This window comes from Miscanthus floridulus, chromosome 8 (genome assembly GCF_019320115.1).
Source record: "Miscanthus floridulus cultivar M001 chromosome 8, ASM1932011v1, whole genome shotgun sequence".
In the NCBI taxonomy this organism is placed as follows: domain Eukaryota; kingdom Viridiplantae; phylum Streptophyta; class Magnoliopsida; order Poales; family Poaceae; genus Miscanthus; species Miscanthus floridulus.
In genome coordinates, this window is record NC_089587.1 from 54341082 (window position 1) to 54359193 (window position 18112).

An 18112-nucleotide genomic window follows, 5' to 3' on the forward strand; every position below is an offset into this window, starting at 1 on the left:
CGTGAAACGACTAAACGCCGAGGTTGGGCACCTCGGTGCTTTGGTGAATTGTTTTCCAGTATGTACCAGGGGTCGGCGTCAAATGACTAAACGCCGAGCCCCTGGGTTCACCAAAATATACCTCTTCTTTGATTTGCTTCACTATTTCCCACTACTCTAATCAGCCGACGATGACATTGTGCCAACAACGGACCTGAGCTCGCTAGCTCCCTGACTCTCCTAAGCCGCTTCGTCCCCTTTGCGTGCTTGCCATGTCACCGTGGATCCAACAGAGGTTGATCGTAACATGGAGGATGGGGATGATGACACCCCTTCTTCCTTGTGAGTTGCGACGGAGGCCCTTAATAGCTAGAAACATGAAACATGGCGACGTTCCACACATTCACATAACACATGACCACACCGACAGACAGATTCATTCAACATCCGTACATACATAAGGTCCAACACATTAAGCATCCAACATAGTCCAACACATTCAACATCCAACATAGTCCATACATATGCTTCATCAATCAACAAACATAGTACAAGGTCCAATGCATACATAGTCCATGCACAAAATAAAGCATATGAAGTCTTTGGATCTTTTATCGCTCCTTGTACCTTAACGTGGACGGCGAGCGTAACGCTTTCCCCTCCCAAACGGATAGGTACCTAGAGTGTACCTGTCCACTGGTCTGAGCGTCCTATGTGGACGTCTAGAATCGGAGGGGCCTTGAGTTCCTTGGGGTGCATCTCCAAGCTGGGACATGCCAATCTCATCATACTCATGATCATAGTACTCTCCCTGTCCTTCATCAACTTCATCATCATAATGACCATGTCCTTGACCACCCTCTGCAGTAGTTGTTGCACCATGTGAAGAAGAAGTCCTACCACCATGTGCACCATGTGAAGATGAAGTCCCTCCAACATGTGCAGTAGAAGGTCCAGCACCAAGCTGTTGTGGGACTGCCACATCCAGGGAACGTCTACATCCAAGGTGTGCAGCTACCTTTCGTAGGCGATGCATGGCACGCTGCATTTTGAAAGCACTATTAGTAAGTGGGGTTGGTCGCAAAACTATATAAAGATGTAACATCAACTGAATGAGAGAATACTACCTGAATGTGCTGTCGTAACATGGAGGCCTCATCAGGATCGCCCACAGGAATCATCAATGCCCTTCCTTGGTCGGCCACTGTCCTCATTATCTCCATGCTCTATGCAACAAAAACAATAATTTAAGTCTCTATCATAGTAAAGACCTCAGAGATTGAAATAGTTGTATCACTTACAGCTCTGGCTAACGCAGGGGCGATCTCAACTTGCCTGCCTTCTCGGGTAGCTTGGTCATATGGGTTGTTGCCCTCATCCTCGCTCGCAATGTCAGCAATGTCTTGCTCCATCCAAGCGGGCCTCAATTGAAGCCTTGTTCGTTGACCAAACCAAACAAGGTAATCATGGAATGCCTTGTCACGATGGACGGCGTGGATGCCCATGTTGTTCTGCTCCATCAACATCCACTCATCAATGTAGCGCTGGTGCTCCAGCTGCCAGTTGGTGATCTTCTTATTTTTTTGTCTGTTGAACCTGCAAATTTTACACCAAATCAGCAATATGAAGGCCTACTCAATGATTCTTTCATGTGAAACGAACAAAATATTGTATGCTACGTACTTGTGGAGCTGCCAACCAGTGGAGAAATCATTGGGCGGAGAAGGCTGCAGCCTACCAAACTGTCGTGCTACACGGTGAGGGAGATGGTACTCCACTGCATAGAAACAAATAAGGGGGGTCCTCATCGTCTAGACGTCCTCGTCTACCATGCACAAGGCGCTCAAGTTGAGATCTGTTACTTGCCTCCGCCGATATGGGCTCCATTGAACCTGTACACAACGTCGTCATCAACTAGTCGACACTCAATTTGTGCACATATCCTCGATTAGGGCAAAAGGGTGGGAAACTTACATGCTGTGGCAAAAGGGTGTCCAGCTCGTTGGTGAAGCTGATGTACGCGTGGCGTGACACATGGTATGTTCCGTGGGCTCGCTCATAGAGGTGTGCCATGGTAGGGGCGACAACTGCGTCTCCTCGAGGAAACCAAGGTTGTGGGGGATCAAGCTGATGCGGTCTCCCAACTAGAAGCCTCTCCCACATCCAAATCTGCAAAAAAAGAGTGGAAACATGAATGTTAATCACTTTTGTTAAGAAAAAACATTGAATTGTAGTGGTAACTTGTACAACTTTGCTTTATTACCTGCAACAGTGTGATGCAGCCTAACATTGTAGCGTGCGCGCCTCTAGGACGGCGGCAAGCCTCGCAAAGCTGATGGTACAGGAAGGCAAGTATAGCCGAGCCCCAACTCCTATTGCCGGCATCCTCCCAGTTCAAAAGGCACGGGATGTACATCCAGGACGCCGTGTCTCTAGTGCCGTCAGGGAAGAGAACCGTACCTAACATGTGGAGGACGTAGGCCCGACAGTAGTATGTCACGGTCTCGGCGTCTACGTTGGGTGGGCACTCCCAAAACTGCTGACGAAGCCACCTTAGGGACACCCCACTACTGCGCCATTTCTTGCCAGCCTCAACTGCCGCTAGGGGCCGTCCCAAGAAGTGCTCAACCCGCTGCTGCCATCCTTTAGACTCCGTGTCTCCTGTCACTGGGAATCCTCGGATTTTGACTCCAAGGATCATGGCAACGTCCTCGAGAGTGACCGTCATCTCCCCGCATGGTAGGTGAAAACTGTGTGTCTCCGGACGCCACCGATCTATCAACGCCATCAGCACCGCTAGGTTGAAAGGTGGCGTGCCTCGACGACAAACACGAGCAACGGTAGCATGGTTCGCCAGCTTTAGGAGGGGCGTGTACCTCTCGTCGTAGACCATGGTCATAGAGGCCTCATGTGTCATTGGCCTCAGCACATTCAAAACCTGCAAAAAAACAAGCATGAAAAAGTATTAGTTCATGTCACTTTATAAAGAGCATGGACTATAGAGCAAAACATGAACAATGCAATGTTTTCATACGAATTGTTGAATATACCTCTCCGTTCTCGATCCTCCGAGCCCGGTGGTGCTCATCGAACCTTGGATCAAGAAGGGGGAACCGATCCATCCTGCAACATAAGCAATGCCAAACCATTAGTATAAGTTAAAGCATGTGTATGTGGTACGAAGTAACATAAAAATAAAAAAAACAAAAGTAAACCAATGTACCATTACACAAAGCAATTCTAGTAGCTAGCTTGATGGATACCTGTTGTCTAAGTAGTTCAGGACATTTTCTCTTATTGTGGCCCGGCTTATGGCAACCAGAGCAACGGCTCTTTTGGGTGTCCTCTACAAAATGTCTCCCAACCTTACTCGTGGTTGATCTACCTTTCGTGGCTCGGTCCATGTCCATCCTGAACCGCTTCCGCCGCCTAGGTCCTCTACTCTTCCAGAGTAAACCAAGATCAGCCACATACTTGGGGCCATCATAAGTAGGCCATTGACTCTCATCAAGAAATGGCTCAAACTGAGGATTCCAGATGCTCATTAGGTTCCTCAAAGAGAACTCCGCGGCCATATGGGGAGGGACCTCAGGGTCAACACGTCTAAGGCGACATGCTGTAATCATGTGGGAGCAAGGCCTATGGTATATGATCGGTTTTCCACACATACACTTGTTCTCATTGATCACTACTTCATGTTTTCGAGCACCCCGGTCTTCACCACCAATGTTAGTTCCACCACCCTCTAGAATCTCATATCCATGGTTGATCGGATCGAAACATGAACCCTTTTGTCGTTTAGACTTTTTCTTTGAGAAAGCTAGTTCCTGAGATGCTAAAAGTGGCCAAGCTTTGCCTGCTGTCCATAGAGACCTCGCATGCTTCTTCCTCGAAATGAACCAAGAATTCAACTTGTAGAAGGTGAATGAGGCAATAGCAATCATAGGCAGACCACGACAACCTCTTAGAAGGCTGTTGAACATCTCTGCCATGTTACTAGTCATGAAGCCCCATCTCCAACCACCCGTGTCATATGCAAGTGACCACTTATCCTTCGACGCCATCAACTCGCTGAAGAATTGCCTGCCATCAACATTTGGGGCTAACTTCAGGGCATCTAACTTGTCTTTGAATAATTGAACCTCTTGCTGCCTGCAAACCTCCTCAAATAATTTGAAGTTGTCCTTTGTGTGATCACGCCTTATAAGATTCTGAGCAAGGTGTCTGGTGCACCACCGGTGATGTATTTGGCCATAACCAGGAATCTCTTGTTCTACGGCATTCAGAATGCCAGCATGCCTATCGGATATCACACAAACATCACGTCCCAGACCAATTACCACTTGTCTTACTAGCCTGAGAAACCAACACCAACTATCCGTGTCCTCCTTCCGAACAATCGCAAAGGCCAATGGCACAAGCTGGTCCTCTGCATCTGTCCCAATACAAATAAGCATTGTGCCTTCAAATTTCCCTGTAAGAAAGGTCCCGTCAATTGAGACGACGGGCCTGCAATGCTTGAATGCTTCGATGCTCTGCCCGAACGCCCAAAATGCCCTTCCAAATACCTGGCTACCATTCCTTGTTTCACCCTCCTTAGGTAAATACTCGAAGTGCATCCCAGGATTTACGGCCCTCATTGCGTTCAACATTACAGAGAGGCGCTCATAAGCTTCTTCCCAATTTCCAAATATTATTTCCAGTGCACGCTACTTTGCCCTCCATGCTTTCCCATACTTGACATAGTAATTGTACCATTGGAAGATGATCTCAACCAACGCAGACACCGTAATGGTTGGCATATGCTTCACCACGGGGCATAACTGCCTTGCAATAAACCTAGAATTGAGCTGCAGATGGTTCTCTTCTGCCTCAGCAGTGGCACAAACATGTGGTTGCTTCACTGAGGTAATCTTCCATTTGCCTGCCTTCGTCTTCCTAGCACATACTCTCCAACCACACTGTTGTTCTTCACAAGCAACAGTGTACCTTTTCTCCTTGAATGAATTGATGACCCTAAAAGGTCGGTTGTGTACAATGGAGTACTCTTGCAACCATGATTTCAACTCATCCATGGTAGCAAACAATATGCCCTTCCATATGATGAGGCAACCGCTAACATCAAGCACAGTTGTATCACTTGGCCCACCATCAGCTACTGCCCTATGACCATGGCTAAGGTCCTCGAAATCACCAACTAGTGGATCTCTCCAAGGCAAGACCCTAGACAATATCTCTATTTCCCTTAAATTCAGACGACCAACAGGGCGATCGTCATCAGAGTCTTCGGCTATCTCCTCTACGAAGGACTCATCATCTCCAGCTATCTCCATGTCAAAACGGTTCGTAGCCCTAGCATCACCAAAGTCTTCTTCACTACTAAGATCATCTTCGTCGCTAAGCTCATCCTCAATAGAAAAGTCTCCGCTAGCGTCGTCCAAACCTTTTTCTGCATCAACAATTACATAATCATCATCCTCTTCATCACTATCATGATTGCCCTCACCATCGGCAACCGGATTCTCTTCCTCATCTCCACCGTAGCCTAGTTGTGTGACAAGTATTTCTTCTTCAGGCAAAGGACCATAACCTATGTGAGCGGGGGAAGATGGCCATGCTTCGAAGTTATCATTTCCTAAGCCGGACTCCTTACTTACTACTAAATCCAAAGATCGCACTTCTGAGGCCAATACAACTGCCTTGTAATCATTCCATTCAGTCTCACTTGTAATTTTGAGCAACCGCTTGATCCGAGGACCCTTCAATGACCCAACATCTATGACACCTTCAAACTGAACATGCACGTCTCCTTCATTCCAGCCTAACTTAACCTTCACTCGCTCCACTAACTGGGTCAAAGATGATGTTTCAGAAAAAATCAACAACTCCTCACGCATGTCCAGAAATTCCAAACTATCATCTCTTGTCCTAACAATACGGCCTCCATGATGCAACCTCACTAATTTATCCATCTACAGCCATCACACAACAAGTAGTGTAACATATGAATATATTTCAATCCAATAAGTAGAAACTAAAATATATCATTTCATAGTTTTTCAACCCCAACAACATAATCATTTCTAGTCATAACAAATTGAAATATAATGACCAACAAATAAATAAAATACATAGTAACCCTAATGACCAACAAATAACTAACCCTAATGACACCTACAATAAACAAATAACCCTAATGACCAAAATAACTAGAAACCAAACTAACCTAACATGTTCATCACATAAAACAGTTAAACAACAATGCACGCAATCATCCTTAGCCATACATTTTGCAAATGAAAACACAAATATACCAAATCACCAAACAACCATGATTCCACATGATTAGGGACAATGTAAGCACATCTACGCGGATAGAATGGAGGAGGGGAGGGACCATTACCTCGAGGAAGCTTCGGGAGTCGAGATCGTGGCACCGGGGGTCGATTTTGGGGGTTAGGGTTTGCTGGCGGCGCGGGGGAGAAGAGAAAGAGAGGGAGGCCGGCGGTTTCAGAATGAAGGGAGGAAGAAGGGGCCTCGGCGTGGCCTAAAGGGTCCAGACCTCGGCGTTGAGTCGGGTCACGCCGAGGTCTGGAGGCTCGGCGTTAAGTGACCCAACGCCGAGCTGCTGGGCCACCGTGCTTTGTTGGGCCGCCTGGGCCGCGCTCCGGATGGGGCCAGAGCTCGGCGCTCAGTCCGACCGCGCCGAGGTTGGGTACTTGGCGTCGGCTGACACGACGCCGACGTCTCGGACCCACGCGCCAACGTGTCGACGACGACCCCGGTCTTCCGTGACGTGGCAGTACCTCGGCGTTGAGTGACACGACGCCGAGCCTCATATCTCGGCGTCATGTGCTAAGACGCCTAAAAATGGTCTATTTTCAGAAAATATTTTGGCGTTGGTATTTTTCTAAAAATTATTTTCAAAAGAAACCAAAATACGAAAATTTCACCCGCTTCGCCGGCCGCGCGCCGTCGTCCCCGCCCTCCTCGCGCAGCACCGGCTCCGGAAGGTGCAGTTCCATGCTGACGTGGTAGTACTCGGGCCACGCCTCGCCCACGGTGGCCTCCAGCGCGCCGCGCACGTGCTCCATGCGCTCTGCCGTGTAGTCCTCCTGCCGAAGGATGCCCACGTCGACGACCACCTGGAGGTGCGTGGATTGCGGCGGGATGGCCTTGGCGTTGATGACCGCCGGCGCCGCCAGGCTCGACCACAGGTCCCCGAGTTCCCGGCGGAAGAGGCCAGGGTAGATCAGTGGGCCAAGAGACGAACGGGCCCACGCCAGAGCGCTCTCCATGTCCCCGGCGGCCGGGACGGCGAACCGCAGCCAGTGCAGCCTCGTCCTCCTGCACGCCTCCACGCCGCGGCGCCCGCTCCATGTCCTCGAGAACCGGGTGTAGCGGTACAACACGAGGATCTCCTTATTCCCATCTTGGCTCCCGGTCCCAGCCGCGATCCGCATCAATCCCGCGGTGTTCTTGACGGCGGCGAACTGTGGTGGCCCAAGGAACTCCCCATCGGGCACGACGACCCCGGCCGGCGCGTCGACAAGCGCGATGTTGTTCCACGCCTTGCTGCTCTCCGCGGCTGCCTCTCCGTCACCGGCCTTGCGCGGATGACGATCTTGCTCGTCTTCGCCGTTATCGCTGTCGTATCGCCCCGCCATGTCCTCCTCGGTGAGGGGCTCGTACTCCACTGGCACCTCCTGTAGGAACGGAGGATCGATGGACGATTACGAGAACATGAACAATAGACATAGACTTGCCGGCGCAAACACCGCGACGGCGCCAGCGAGCAACAACTCGCCCGCACGTACGCATGCACTCGTGGAGCCACGAACTCGAGGGACGCCAGCGCCACCACGCGTAGCATCCCAAGAAGCGGTCCTCAGTGCTCACAGCCACACACCTCTGCATGCTACTGTTGGACTGCAACAACCGACTATGCAATCCTAAAATAGACTGCATGCACACACATGCACTAGACCAGGTAGAGCACGCACTCTTGCCTGGACTGACTCTACGTCCGCACGTCGCCCACACGACGGACTCGACCCGGTCAATGGACTCCAACGCGAGCTCGAACACGCGCGCCATCGACGACTCAACCTGACACACACACGCCATGCACGTACATGACGTGGTTTATGCTAACACCTCCTCCTTGTCGAGCACTTCTTCTGCGTCCATGTCCTCCTCGTCGGGAACTTCTTCCGAGCAGATATCCTGCTCCTCGTCGTCGGGCACTTCTTCCGCGCGGATGTCCTCCTCGCCGTCGTCGCCTCTCCCTCGCCTTCTGTATTTAGCGTGTCAACAAAGTATCCATACAACCGGACAGTGGAACACGCCGAGTCGTGGCGGAGGACGAACTCGCCGTCGCCGCCGAGCTCCACCGCCGGTCGAACAGGCGCGATGGGGATGTCAAGGGACAGCTTCCCGATCGCGCTCGCGCCGTGTCCGACTCCAACCTCGGCCCAAACGTGCACCAGGGGTCGCAGGGCGACGACGGCGAGGAGGACATCGGAGATGACAAGGCGTTGTTGGCCCTCCGACAAGCTCATGCGCCTGACGCCGCCACCGCGACGCGGCGGCTCCTCCGCCTCCATTGCCTCAGATCAAAATCAGATGGGTCGTCGACAGTGGCGGAGCGTGCTCCAAGATAAGGGGGGAGCTAATTCAATACTAGAAACATTATTGTCCTAATATCAATTGTACAAAACACCGTCATGGATTCACCTAAGTAAGTAGTATGGGCCTGAGAGTATTGTAGACCAGTGGCAACAAGTGAGATGGCATAAGTATTCGCACTTGGGAACTGAAATACTGAATGCAAAAGTTCGAGATGAGTCTATGTTTAGCTCTCTACTGTCCTTCAACTGGTGACAGGCTTTATCTATTTTAAGCTTCAGCAGCAGGCATGCATCTATTGGAGCTAAGTGCCCTTCGTATCTGTTGGAGACAAGCAGGGGCCGGAGCTCAGTTTGGCCGCCACTGAGCTCCGCCCCTGGTCGTCGATGCGGAGAGGGAGAAGAATTCGATCGCAAAGCGGATTGGTGGTATTGCGGCTATCCAGTTTGGCGTGTCGAAATATATATAGAGCGAGTTCCGCGGATGGAATTGTTTCCCGCGTAATGAAGGGGTCGAGGTCGAGTCCGACTTTGAACCTAGACTCCTAGAGCAAATCTTTTTTGTTTCCTTTTTTTTCCTGACCTCGTTGCCCATGCTTTGCATCCTGTCTTTTTTCCTTGTAGTACTGCGTTTTTATCCTTTATTAATATATTTCAGTAGAAGCACCTGCTGTTCTCTCTAAAAAAATCTCGGAATAGATTACGTTTCAGAGTTGTGAATGCCTATTATGGACATATTACACTTTCATACACGGTAGCACTAGTACGTCTGGACGGACGCCCGTGGTTGCAGTCCGCCCCATTTCGCGCATCCACGCGGAGCCTGCATTGTCTAGACATCGTCCGCCCACGCCTACGCCTCGCGCGCCCATGCAGGGGCCGCGCCGCCTAGACGTCACCCACACGGAGACCGCTCGCTCCCTCTTTCACTTCCCACGTGCATCCCATGTGCAACACACGATCTATTTTTAAAATATCTTGATGCAACACTTGCAACATACAAAAGAAGACGAATGAAACACCTAAAAACACTTGAAAACCATTGCAAACATACGCAACATACAGATAAAACACTTACAACATACGTCTGAAAAACAAATAAAACTGGGAATAGTCGTTTGCAACATACATGTACAACCATTGCAACAAATACAACATCCTATGAAACACTTGCAACATACCTCTGAAATATTTGAAACACTTGAAACATACGCTTCTCCAACATGCGCTCTGGAGGCTCGTCGGCGTGCGGAGTTCACCAGAGGCAGCAGCCCGGGGCGAGGAGCGGAGCTACGTCGACGAGTGGAGGCAAAGAGCGGAGAAGATGGCGCCCATATCGAGTTCAGGGAGGTGACGGACAGATCTCGAAAGAAGGGTAGTCGGCGGTCCTCGATCGGCTCCCACCCTGAGTTCAAGGAGCCAGCGGTCCTCGGCGGTCCAGGGTGCGGGGGAACAAGAGTTGGCGGCGCGGCAAGTGGGCAGGGAGGCACGACACGATGCCGAGTCGGAGCAATGAGGAGGCGCGGTTGCGCTGGTGGGCGACGGGGCTGTGAGCGACGGCGCAGTGCTGCGCGCGGGGTGCGATGCAGTGGGGAAGGAAGAGTGCCGCGAGTCAGGAAGACTGATTTCTTTTCTTTTCTTTTTTTTTTTTTGAGAAACTCCCGAACAGATAGGAGGGAGCAGTTGGGCTAGCGCCACGGCTCAATAAATGAAGCGTCTAGGCGGACGAACACCCGCTTGCCAGCGTTACTGTTTTATACAGCGAGATGCACCCTAAAACTATATATTTCAGCCGTGGCCCGTGTGTCCAAATGAATTCGTAGTGTGTCGTACCCTGTTCGCTTGATTGTATCAGTCATGCTTATCAGCCATGATATAGTGTTTTTCTCTAACAACAAAACAGCATCAGTCGGCTTATAAGCCACAGAAACAATCCAGCGAACATGGTGTCAGTTGACATGGCAAATGCAAGATATTTGATATATCGTCAGGAATTCCACAATTTAGTGACATGTGAATATGTGATGGCAGCAGTGCTCTTTATCTAATGGGTGTAAACCGTGTCTCTATATCACCTTGCACTACAAAGAAACTTTAAAACACAGTAAAATATTTCTCAAATTTAGTTCATGGTGAACTGAACTGAAGACAGCATGAGAGCAGGCAGCAGGGCCTGTTTGGTTGGAACCTAGATGACTTACCTAGCAAAAAGTGTTGCCTGAAAAATACCTAAAAATTTGATAAAATCTGCCTGGCCAGACAAGTTGAAAGGATCTATTTGGTTAGAAGCTTGTGACTAGATAGGCTAATGAAAGATATAACAATGTTTTCTTGTCTAATGGAATGGTAATAAGTTAATTTTCAGAAGACATAATATATCTTAAGTATATAAGTAATATTAATTTCAGAAGAATAATATGCTTAAGTATATAAATAATATTAACTAGCCGGAACCCCGCGCAGTTGCGCGGGCTAGCAAGCTCTGAGTCATAAGAAGCACAGAAATCTAAAAGAGGAGCAGTTAATCATAGGAAAGCAAAAAAATAGCTGTTACTGAGGGCCACTTTTATATACATCAAGGATTGTGAGCCTTTTGTTTTTCATCAGATTCAGACCTTGGTTGGTGCACATGAAATGCATTCAAACTAAAAATCTGCACACAAAAATGCATGAAGAGGGCATGCAGCCTTTTTTAGCATACCACTGGCCCAACATACAAGTTTACTAATAAAAGGAGTCTGAATACATTACACATATAAGTTTGCATGTTAGCTCTGACACATATAAGTTTACTAATAAAAGGAGTCTGAATACATTACACATGTTAGTATCCTTAAATATTGGCACCTGGTACCTCTGAGAATTGTTCACATTGTACAATGTTCTCATCATAAAATACAATGTGGTTGTCCCAAAACTAAAAATACTCCTTTAATTCTTCCTCATGCTTAGCAAATCTGGGATATATTCTCCGTAAAACATCTGGTAAATTGAAGGCACTGTAAGATAAGAAGGTAAGGCATGAGATAAATGTCAGTTAGCAAACAATAAGCACATAAATATTTAAACATGTATTGCAGTGAGTTCATGGCTAAATATAGCAGATAAAATGGTACATACAGGAAATGAGGTATCTGCGGATTGTGTATATTTTAGATGGAAGTTCATATTGTCCAAACAAAAAATATCTTATACGACTGATCTTGGCAGTAGTCTAATTCTTTCTCCTGTAAAAGTCATATGGTACTTTCAGCGAAGAATAAAATATTTTATCACCAAAAGGATGCAATTGACTATCTCTATTTATTGCGTACATTTCAAATTTGGTTTCAATTTCGACCCCACTTTCTGCCCATGTAACACTATTAAATCAGTACTTAAATCTGCCAAAAATGCAATTACTATAGAAGGTTCCATAGTTCAATGTACTGTGAGGATCTTAAACAGCTGTGTATATATTATATGCTAAACTCAGCCTCATCACATTCCAATCGAACTCCTTGAACAAAACCTGTACTGCCTAAATGCAATTAATGTAGATAATTTTGTAAACTCTGCATTCTTCTAACTTAGTTAAGGGAGTAGGGTCCCAAACTCTAATAATTTCATAACTTATTTTAAATGGCGAGACAAAACCATGTCATTTTTTTTTGGCAAAGAAAGATAAAAAGACCAGTGCACAGGCCATTGCGTATTGTAGAACTGATTTACATCTAGGTGTTGAGCAGGGCTTTCCAAAACTTTAGGAAAAAATAAAGACAAGTACAAAATTATCTGTCTGGGAGAATAATGTTGCCTTTGGCAGGTCAGCGGCACATCCTACTCTATGCAAATTAAAGTAGAGTTAACTTGAAAGCACATATAATTTTAGGTTAGTCCTAATTCATATTTTCGTTCAACAGAAGGTATCAAGGTTCATTAAATTTTCATTTGCAATTAGGTTTGGGGAACTAAAATTGATATTGCACTGCTAGGCCAAGCAATGTATGAGCAGAGTACTAACCTTGAGTTGTCTATTGTCGTACTGGTCGAAAGGCACAATAAGTGTTGCATCAAAACAGCGCCATGCCTCCCTAAAAAAACACCGCCAAGTTTGTGGGAATCAGTTTATTTGCATTGAATTCACATGATGAAATAATTTAAATGAAGAATCAAACAATTTGAATCCCTATGAAAATTAGACCAAAGAACTTGATGCCTGTTAGTGAAGACAATACAGAAATCGCAGTCTATTGCAATGTTCAGAAGAATGTAAGTGAGCGGTAGCCATCATTATCATAACCAGGAAAAGGCTAGCCCAAAAAAAATTAGGTAAACCAAATGAAGCAAATGGTTCCATTTACTGCAGCTGCATTGTACTAGAGAATGCATATCCCTTAAGAACTACACATTTAAATGATATACTGCACGTTTATTGTTTTCGCTCTGCCTATGAGGATGTTATCACTTTGAGTAGGCAAAAATAAAATTGGTTCAGACAGCACAACAGCTGAAGAAAGGTGTACACAACTGGTTGAAAGAGCCTAAAACTATTATCCATGAAATAACAAACATGTGCTGAACTATCTGACAAAAGGCATTCAAACTATTATCCATAACTCTGAGAAAACAAAAGGACAAAGATTGTACCTGTATGGTGATTGCATGAACATCATCAAACAGGACGGGTAGATTTATAAACGAACTCATAGGAAGGGCAGCACTAAAATGAGGTAGTGCTCCATGCAGCACACTATCATTCATAGAAGTTTCTGCAAAGAAGTGCATGACAAAGAAAATGTTATATGAATTAGAAGTTGCATGAATAAAATAGACTGCTAATTTTAGGAGGCACGACTAAAACCCAAGTACTAAAAGTGACACTAATAGAGGAGACCTATGGGTTGCAATGGAGCAATGCTTGCGATTTGTGAATCCTCCAACATTTGAAGCCTACGCTTTTTGTGGGCTTCTCCAGTTGGTGCAGCATTTATCTATTTGCTTCGAGAAAAAAAAGGGCGTACCCAGTGCAGAGAGCTCCCGCTCTGTGCGGGGTCTGGGGAAGGGTGTTAGTGGCAAGCCTTACCCTCGCCTGTGCAATGCGAGGAGACCGCGACTCGAACCCGGGACCTTCCGGTCACAGCATTTATCTATTTGCTTCGAGAAATCTGGTAAAAAAGCAGAGTGACTGCATTAGCAACCATGCAATGGTTGGAAAGCAGATGACAATGAACATAGGTAGTATGGAACAATAAGTGATATATATTAGCATATAGCAAATACGAAAGGCCTCATGACATGTAGGATATGGATCTGCTGGCTGTAAGGAGGAGAAAAAGATTTCAGTAACTACCTTGACAGGAATTACTTCATACATAACAGGAAATAGAAATAAAGTTGCTATACTTGGTCTTACAAAGCAAAATCTGCTTAAACCTGAGCAATATATGACAAAGCTGTTTACGATGGGAAGGTAGAAATACAGACCTGCATCTTTCTGACGTTAAACACTCTCATTCAAATTGGTAATCACAAGCGGAAGCTCTTCTCTTGGATCTGCTCCTTTTGTATGGTATAACCTGTCCGCATCATAGATTTGGATTTGAGCTGAACACGATGGAGGTATAAACTCTGAACTCTAGAGGACTGAGCTCGCAGATGATGTTACCTAGGATGGAGCGCGACAGCCTGTAGGATGTGCGACAGCTGTAGGTTGCCCGACGGTGCGTCCGTGGATTCGGCGTGGGCGGCGCAGGAGCCGTTGACGCGGCGAGGTAGCACCGCGGGCGCAGGCCGCGGGGCAGCGCGAGATTCGGCCGTCCATGGTGGAATGCGAGGTAGACGTACATGGCGACGCAGATCCGGAATACCTAGGCGATGGGGACGGCCCGTGAGGCGGCGCTGGCAGGGGCGGGGAGCGGCGCGACAACGTGGGGTCCGAGGTACCGGAGATGGAGTGGAGGAGGTTGACTCCGGTGGGCTACATATGCCATGCCCGGCGACGGCGGGGGTAACGCCGAGGCGGCAGCAGGTGCTGGACGGCTCGCGCGCCGCTGAGCCCGCGGCACTGAGGGCAGGCTGGGGCGGCGGAGGGTTCCGGGGCGCTGAGGGTCTGGGGAGGTCTTTTTTACTTTTTGCCATGTTAGCACTCCTCCGTTTGCTTTTTTTTTTTATCTCGTCCGTTTGGTAGCTTTATACTGCTCTTACATAATTACCATCGTAATGCTAGCTTTATCTCGTCCGTTTTTGTCACTTTCGCTGATATGTCACGCCAGGTGGACATACCAGCGTGGCAGCGAGCCTGGAAACTTCTACGGGCATGCGAAAATTACCTGTGTTACCCCTGTTGTTTCTCTCTCACGACACTCGCTGACGCGTGGGCCCTCTTCCTCCTCTCGTTGACGCGAGGGCTCCGCACGTCAGCTTCTCCTTCAACTCCATCTTTTTCCTCACCGCACCTCACCTCCATGGTCGTCGTTGTTGCCGAAGCGGAGGACACCGGAGGGGCCTCGTTCGTCGCTCCTCTGCCCCTCCGACTGTGCAGCCGCCTCCACTGCACCGCGCCTCTCCATTCGCGTCTCTCCTCCGGCCGGATCGGCTCCTTCACCGCAGCTCGCCGCCGCCGGTGAAGCTGCCATGACCACCGCGAGTGCACGCGGCCAGGTCACTACGTGTCGTTCTAAGCTGCGCAGAGAGCACCCACGGGCTCGGGGGGTGGTGGTGGTGCTTGCGCGCCGCAGCTCGTCGCCGGCCCCCACCTCCGTCAGCCGGGATCGGTTGGAGTCCACGTGCGTGAGTTCACCCGACTCAGCCTCCACCGATCTGTCGACGGCATCCTTGCCCTCGCGCGCAGGCGTAGAGGCGTCTCGTCCGGGGAGGAAGGGGGCGGGAAGCTCTAGCTCTAGCGTCCAGTCCCCACTCATGCTCCCGCGGGGAGAGCGCCACCGAGGCGTGGTCGCACTGCGGGAGCGGAACGCGCGGCGCGCTCGTAGCCATGGAGGATCTGCTGCTCCCATCCTCGCTGTTGTCCGTGCCGACAGAGAAGCCGAGGACCGGGCCCGGGCTCGACGGCAGCAGGACGATGCGGAACTCAACGTAGGCGGTGGAGGTCTCGGCCTCGACGACGGCAAACGCGTCATGCTTCCCCCTAGGCGCGACGGCGGTGGCGACGGACAGCCAACGCTAGTGGAGTTGCGCTCGTCCGGGGAGGAGGGAGCCGGGAAGCTCTAGCGCTGGCGGCCACCATCACCGGCACTAACTTCTATGCAGAAGAGATAGGGTTGAAGGAGAAGCTAACGTGTGGGGTCCACGCATTAGCGAGAGGATGGAGAGAGAAGCAACAGGGGTAAACAAGTAATTTCGCATGCCTGGTAGAGATTTCCAGGTTCGCTACCACGCTGGCATGCCCACTTGGCATGCCACGTCAGCGAAAGTGAGAAAAATGTAGGAAGTTCATGGTTTACCATGGTAACTGTGTAGAGTAAAACTGGCAAATGGGGGAGGGGCGGAGGGCACGGGGTCGCGAGCGTCGCAGAAGCTTGGCGATGCGCAATTTTTTAATCCCGTGGCCATGGGTGAGGGCTGTAGAAGTCTGAAGTGGAGGCTGTGATACGAAGACAATTGATGGCAAATCGAACGGACAGGGTAAACAGGCGACGTGGGCAGCTGTGGGGTCAGAAAATGTAGTATAGGAATAGGAAAAAGCCTATTTTACCCTCACCTTTCATACTTGGTCTACTTCACCCTACAACTATAAAACCGTCTATTTTATCCCCTGAATTTTTTAAAACCGTCTATTTTATCCTGTGCGGTTTTCAGCAGCGGTTTTGCTACAGTAGCAGCGAGTCTGCTACAGTCCCACCGGGTTTGCTACACTGTCGGTGTTTTGAATTTCCTTTTTTTTATTTATTTTCGGTGAATTTTTAAAAAATCATAGAAAAATCATAAAATGAAAAATCTAATTTTATTGGACTCCACATGAGTAGATCTACACAGTAAATATATAATACGGTATGCTTTAGTACAAATTTTTTTTTTTAGCCTTAGATTAATTGTAAAATCTAATTTTGTCTGTAATTAATTGGAATAATTCATAGCTGCAGCTTCTATGGTCCAATTATGGTGAAATTTTTATGGTACGCTAATTATTGTATGCTTGAACTATAGTAAAAATTTCGTACTCATTGGACTATGTATAACTTAGTTATAGATAAATTCTAATTAATTATAGACAAAATTGGATTTTTCTAATTAATCTAAAGCTACAAAAAAAAATTATACTAAAGCATACCGTATTATATATTCACTGTGTAGATCTACTCATGTGGAGTCCAATAAAATTAGATTTTTCATTTTATGATTTGTCTATGACTTACTATGATTTTTTAAAAATTCACCGAAAATAAATAAAAAAAGGAAATTCAAAACCGGCACTGTGGCAACCTGCTTTTACTGTAGCGCCCCTCGCTGTTACTGTATCAAAACCGCCGCTGAAAACCGCTCAGGGGGTAAAATAGATGGTTCTAGAAAGTTCAGGGGGTAAAACAGACGGTTTCATAGTTAGGGGTGAAGTAGACCAAGTATAAAAGGTGGGGGTTAAGTAGACTTTTACCTATACGAGAGGGGAAAGGTTAGGTACTACTTTTCATAGACGACCGTGTACCCAGATAAAAGAGAAAAAATCACAAGAGAATAGTTTGTGCGGTTTAGAAATAATTATTTTTATTTGTTGCAAGGAAGCTACGTATAGTATGTACTCCATCATGAACAAAAGCTAGTTGATTGACCGTAGATTTATGCTGCACGTGTGATTAGGCCAGGCAACTTCCGTGCTCCAGACCAATTTCTTACGCCTGGTGTTGCCTGCGCCTGGCTTGTTGTCAAGGTCTCAACCAAACGGTGCACAGGCAGATCACAGGCAGCTCCCAAGCCAGGCAATTCCACCCCAGGCCTTCATCCAAACACCCCCCAGCTGCATGTGAGTAGTCTGTGACAGGCACGCTTACACAGTACAGGGCGAGGCGCCATGCTTTTGCAGCTTTTTAACAAAAGGGACAGCAAGGCATAATTAATCTGTATGAAGGGCAGGTGTAACAGAAAACAGATGCTGCTGCTCTCCTGAGTCCTAAACTCCCAAGGGTGCCTTCTCAAGGAGGCCTATAAATTTGGGTCGAGCTGCAGAGCAACGCCTTCACAGCCAGTGCAGGGTAACAGGGTTAGCTTCTCACCTCCCAATAGCTAGTTCATGTTCTTCCCATTCCATCCTGTTACCTAGCTAGCAAGTGTCAGGCACTGAAAGTGAGAGTTGGAGGAAAGCAAACCGATTGACCATCGGATTCGATGGGTAAACATGATTGCCGGTCGGTTTGTTTTCCTCCAATATCTCATCTTCAGTCGATAGCCTGGTGGTTACAGACAACATGAAGAGATATGCTACCAAGATTCATATGTGCCATTTGAAGTGAGGATTAGAGGTAACTGAACCATCCATTGGAAGACATGGAACAGGGTTCAGTTTCCTCTAATAT

At 47.9% G+C, this 18112-nt stretch overlaps 2 protein-coding genes and 1 long non-coding RNA gene across 9 annotated transcripts; all 3 read right to left on the reverse strand.

The window, feature by feature from the left end:
• Nucleotides 1–492: 492 nt before the first annotated feature.
• On the reverse strand, nt 493–6781 carry LOC136472091 (protein MAIN-LIKE 1-like). Of its 3 annotated transcripts, none has more exons than XM_066469817.1 (8): nt 6383–6781; nt 3030–3102; nt 2243–2917; nt 1954–2148; nt 1663–1871; nt 1281–1575; nt 1107–1205; nt 493–1021 (listed from the first exon to the last, which is right to left on the reverse strand). In XM_066469817.1, the coding sequence occupies exons 2-5, from the start codon at nt 3099–3101 to the stop codon at nt 1791–1793; spliced, it is 1023 nt and encodes a 340-aa protein (XP_066325914.1). In that variant the 5' UTR covers nt 3102; nt 6383–6781; the 3' UTR covers nt 493–1021; nt 1107–1205; nt 1281–1575; nt 1663–1790. The 3 variants fall into 3 exon arrangements, with proteins under 3 accessions (XP_066325914.1, XP_066325915.1, XP_066325913.1); XM_066469818.1 differs by lacking the exon at nt 6383–6781 and adding an exon at nt 3243–3475; XM_066469816.1 differs by lacking the exon at nt 6383–6781 and having other exon boundaries at nt 3030–3475.
• A 31-nt stretch (nt 6782–6812) lies between these two features.
• On the reverse strand, nt 6813–7785 carry LOC136472093 (uncharacterized). Of its 2 annotated transcripts, none has more exons than XM_066469819.1 (2): nt 6933–7785; nt 6813–6854 (listed from the first exon to the last, which is right to left on the reverse strand). In XM_066469819.1, the coding sequence occupies exons 1-2, from the start codon at nt 7644–7646 to the stop codon at nt 6828–6830; spliced, it is 741 nt and encodes a 246-aa protein (XP_066325916.1). In that variant the 5' UTR covers nt 7647–7785; the 3' UTR covers nt 6813–6827. The 2 variants fall into 2 exon arrangements, with proteins under 2 accessions (XP_066325916.1, XP_066325917.1); XM_066469820.1 differs by having other exon boundaries at nt 6820–6843.
• A 3533-nt stretch (nt 7786–11318) lies between these two features.
• On the reverse strand, nt 11319–14731 carry LOC136472094 (uncharacterized). Of its 4 annotated transcripts, none has more exons than XR_010762264.1 (6): nt 14254–14731; nt 14073–14164; nt 13483–13753; nt 13236–13357; nt 12610–12679; nt 11319–11605 (listed from the first exon to the last, which is right to left on the reverse strand). It is a non-coding gene; the product is annotated as an uncharacterized lncRNA (long non-coding RNA). The 4 variants fall into 4 exon arrangements; XR_010762262.1 differs by having other exon boundaries at nt 13483–13905; XR_010762263.1 differs by having other exon boundaries at nt 13610–14164.
• Nucleotides 14732–18112: the final 3381 nt, after the last annotated feature.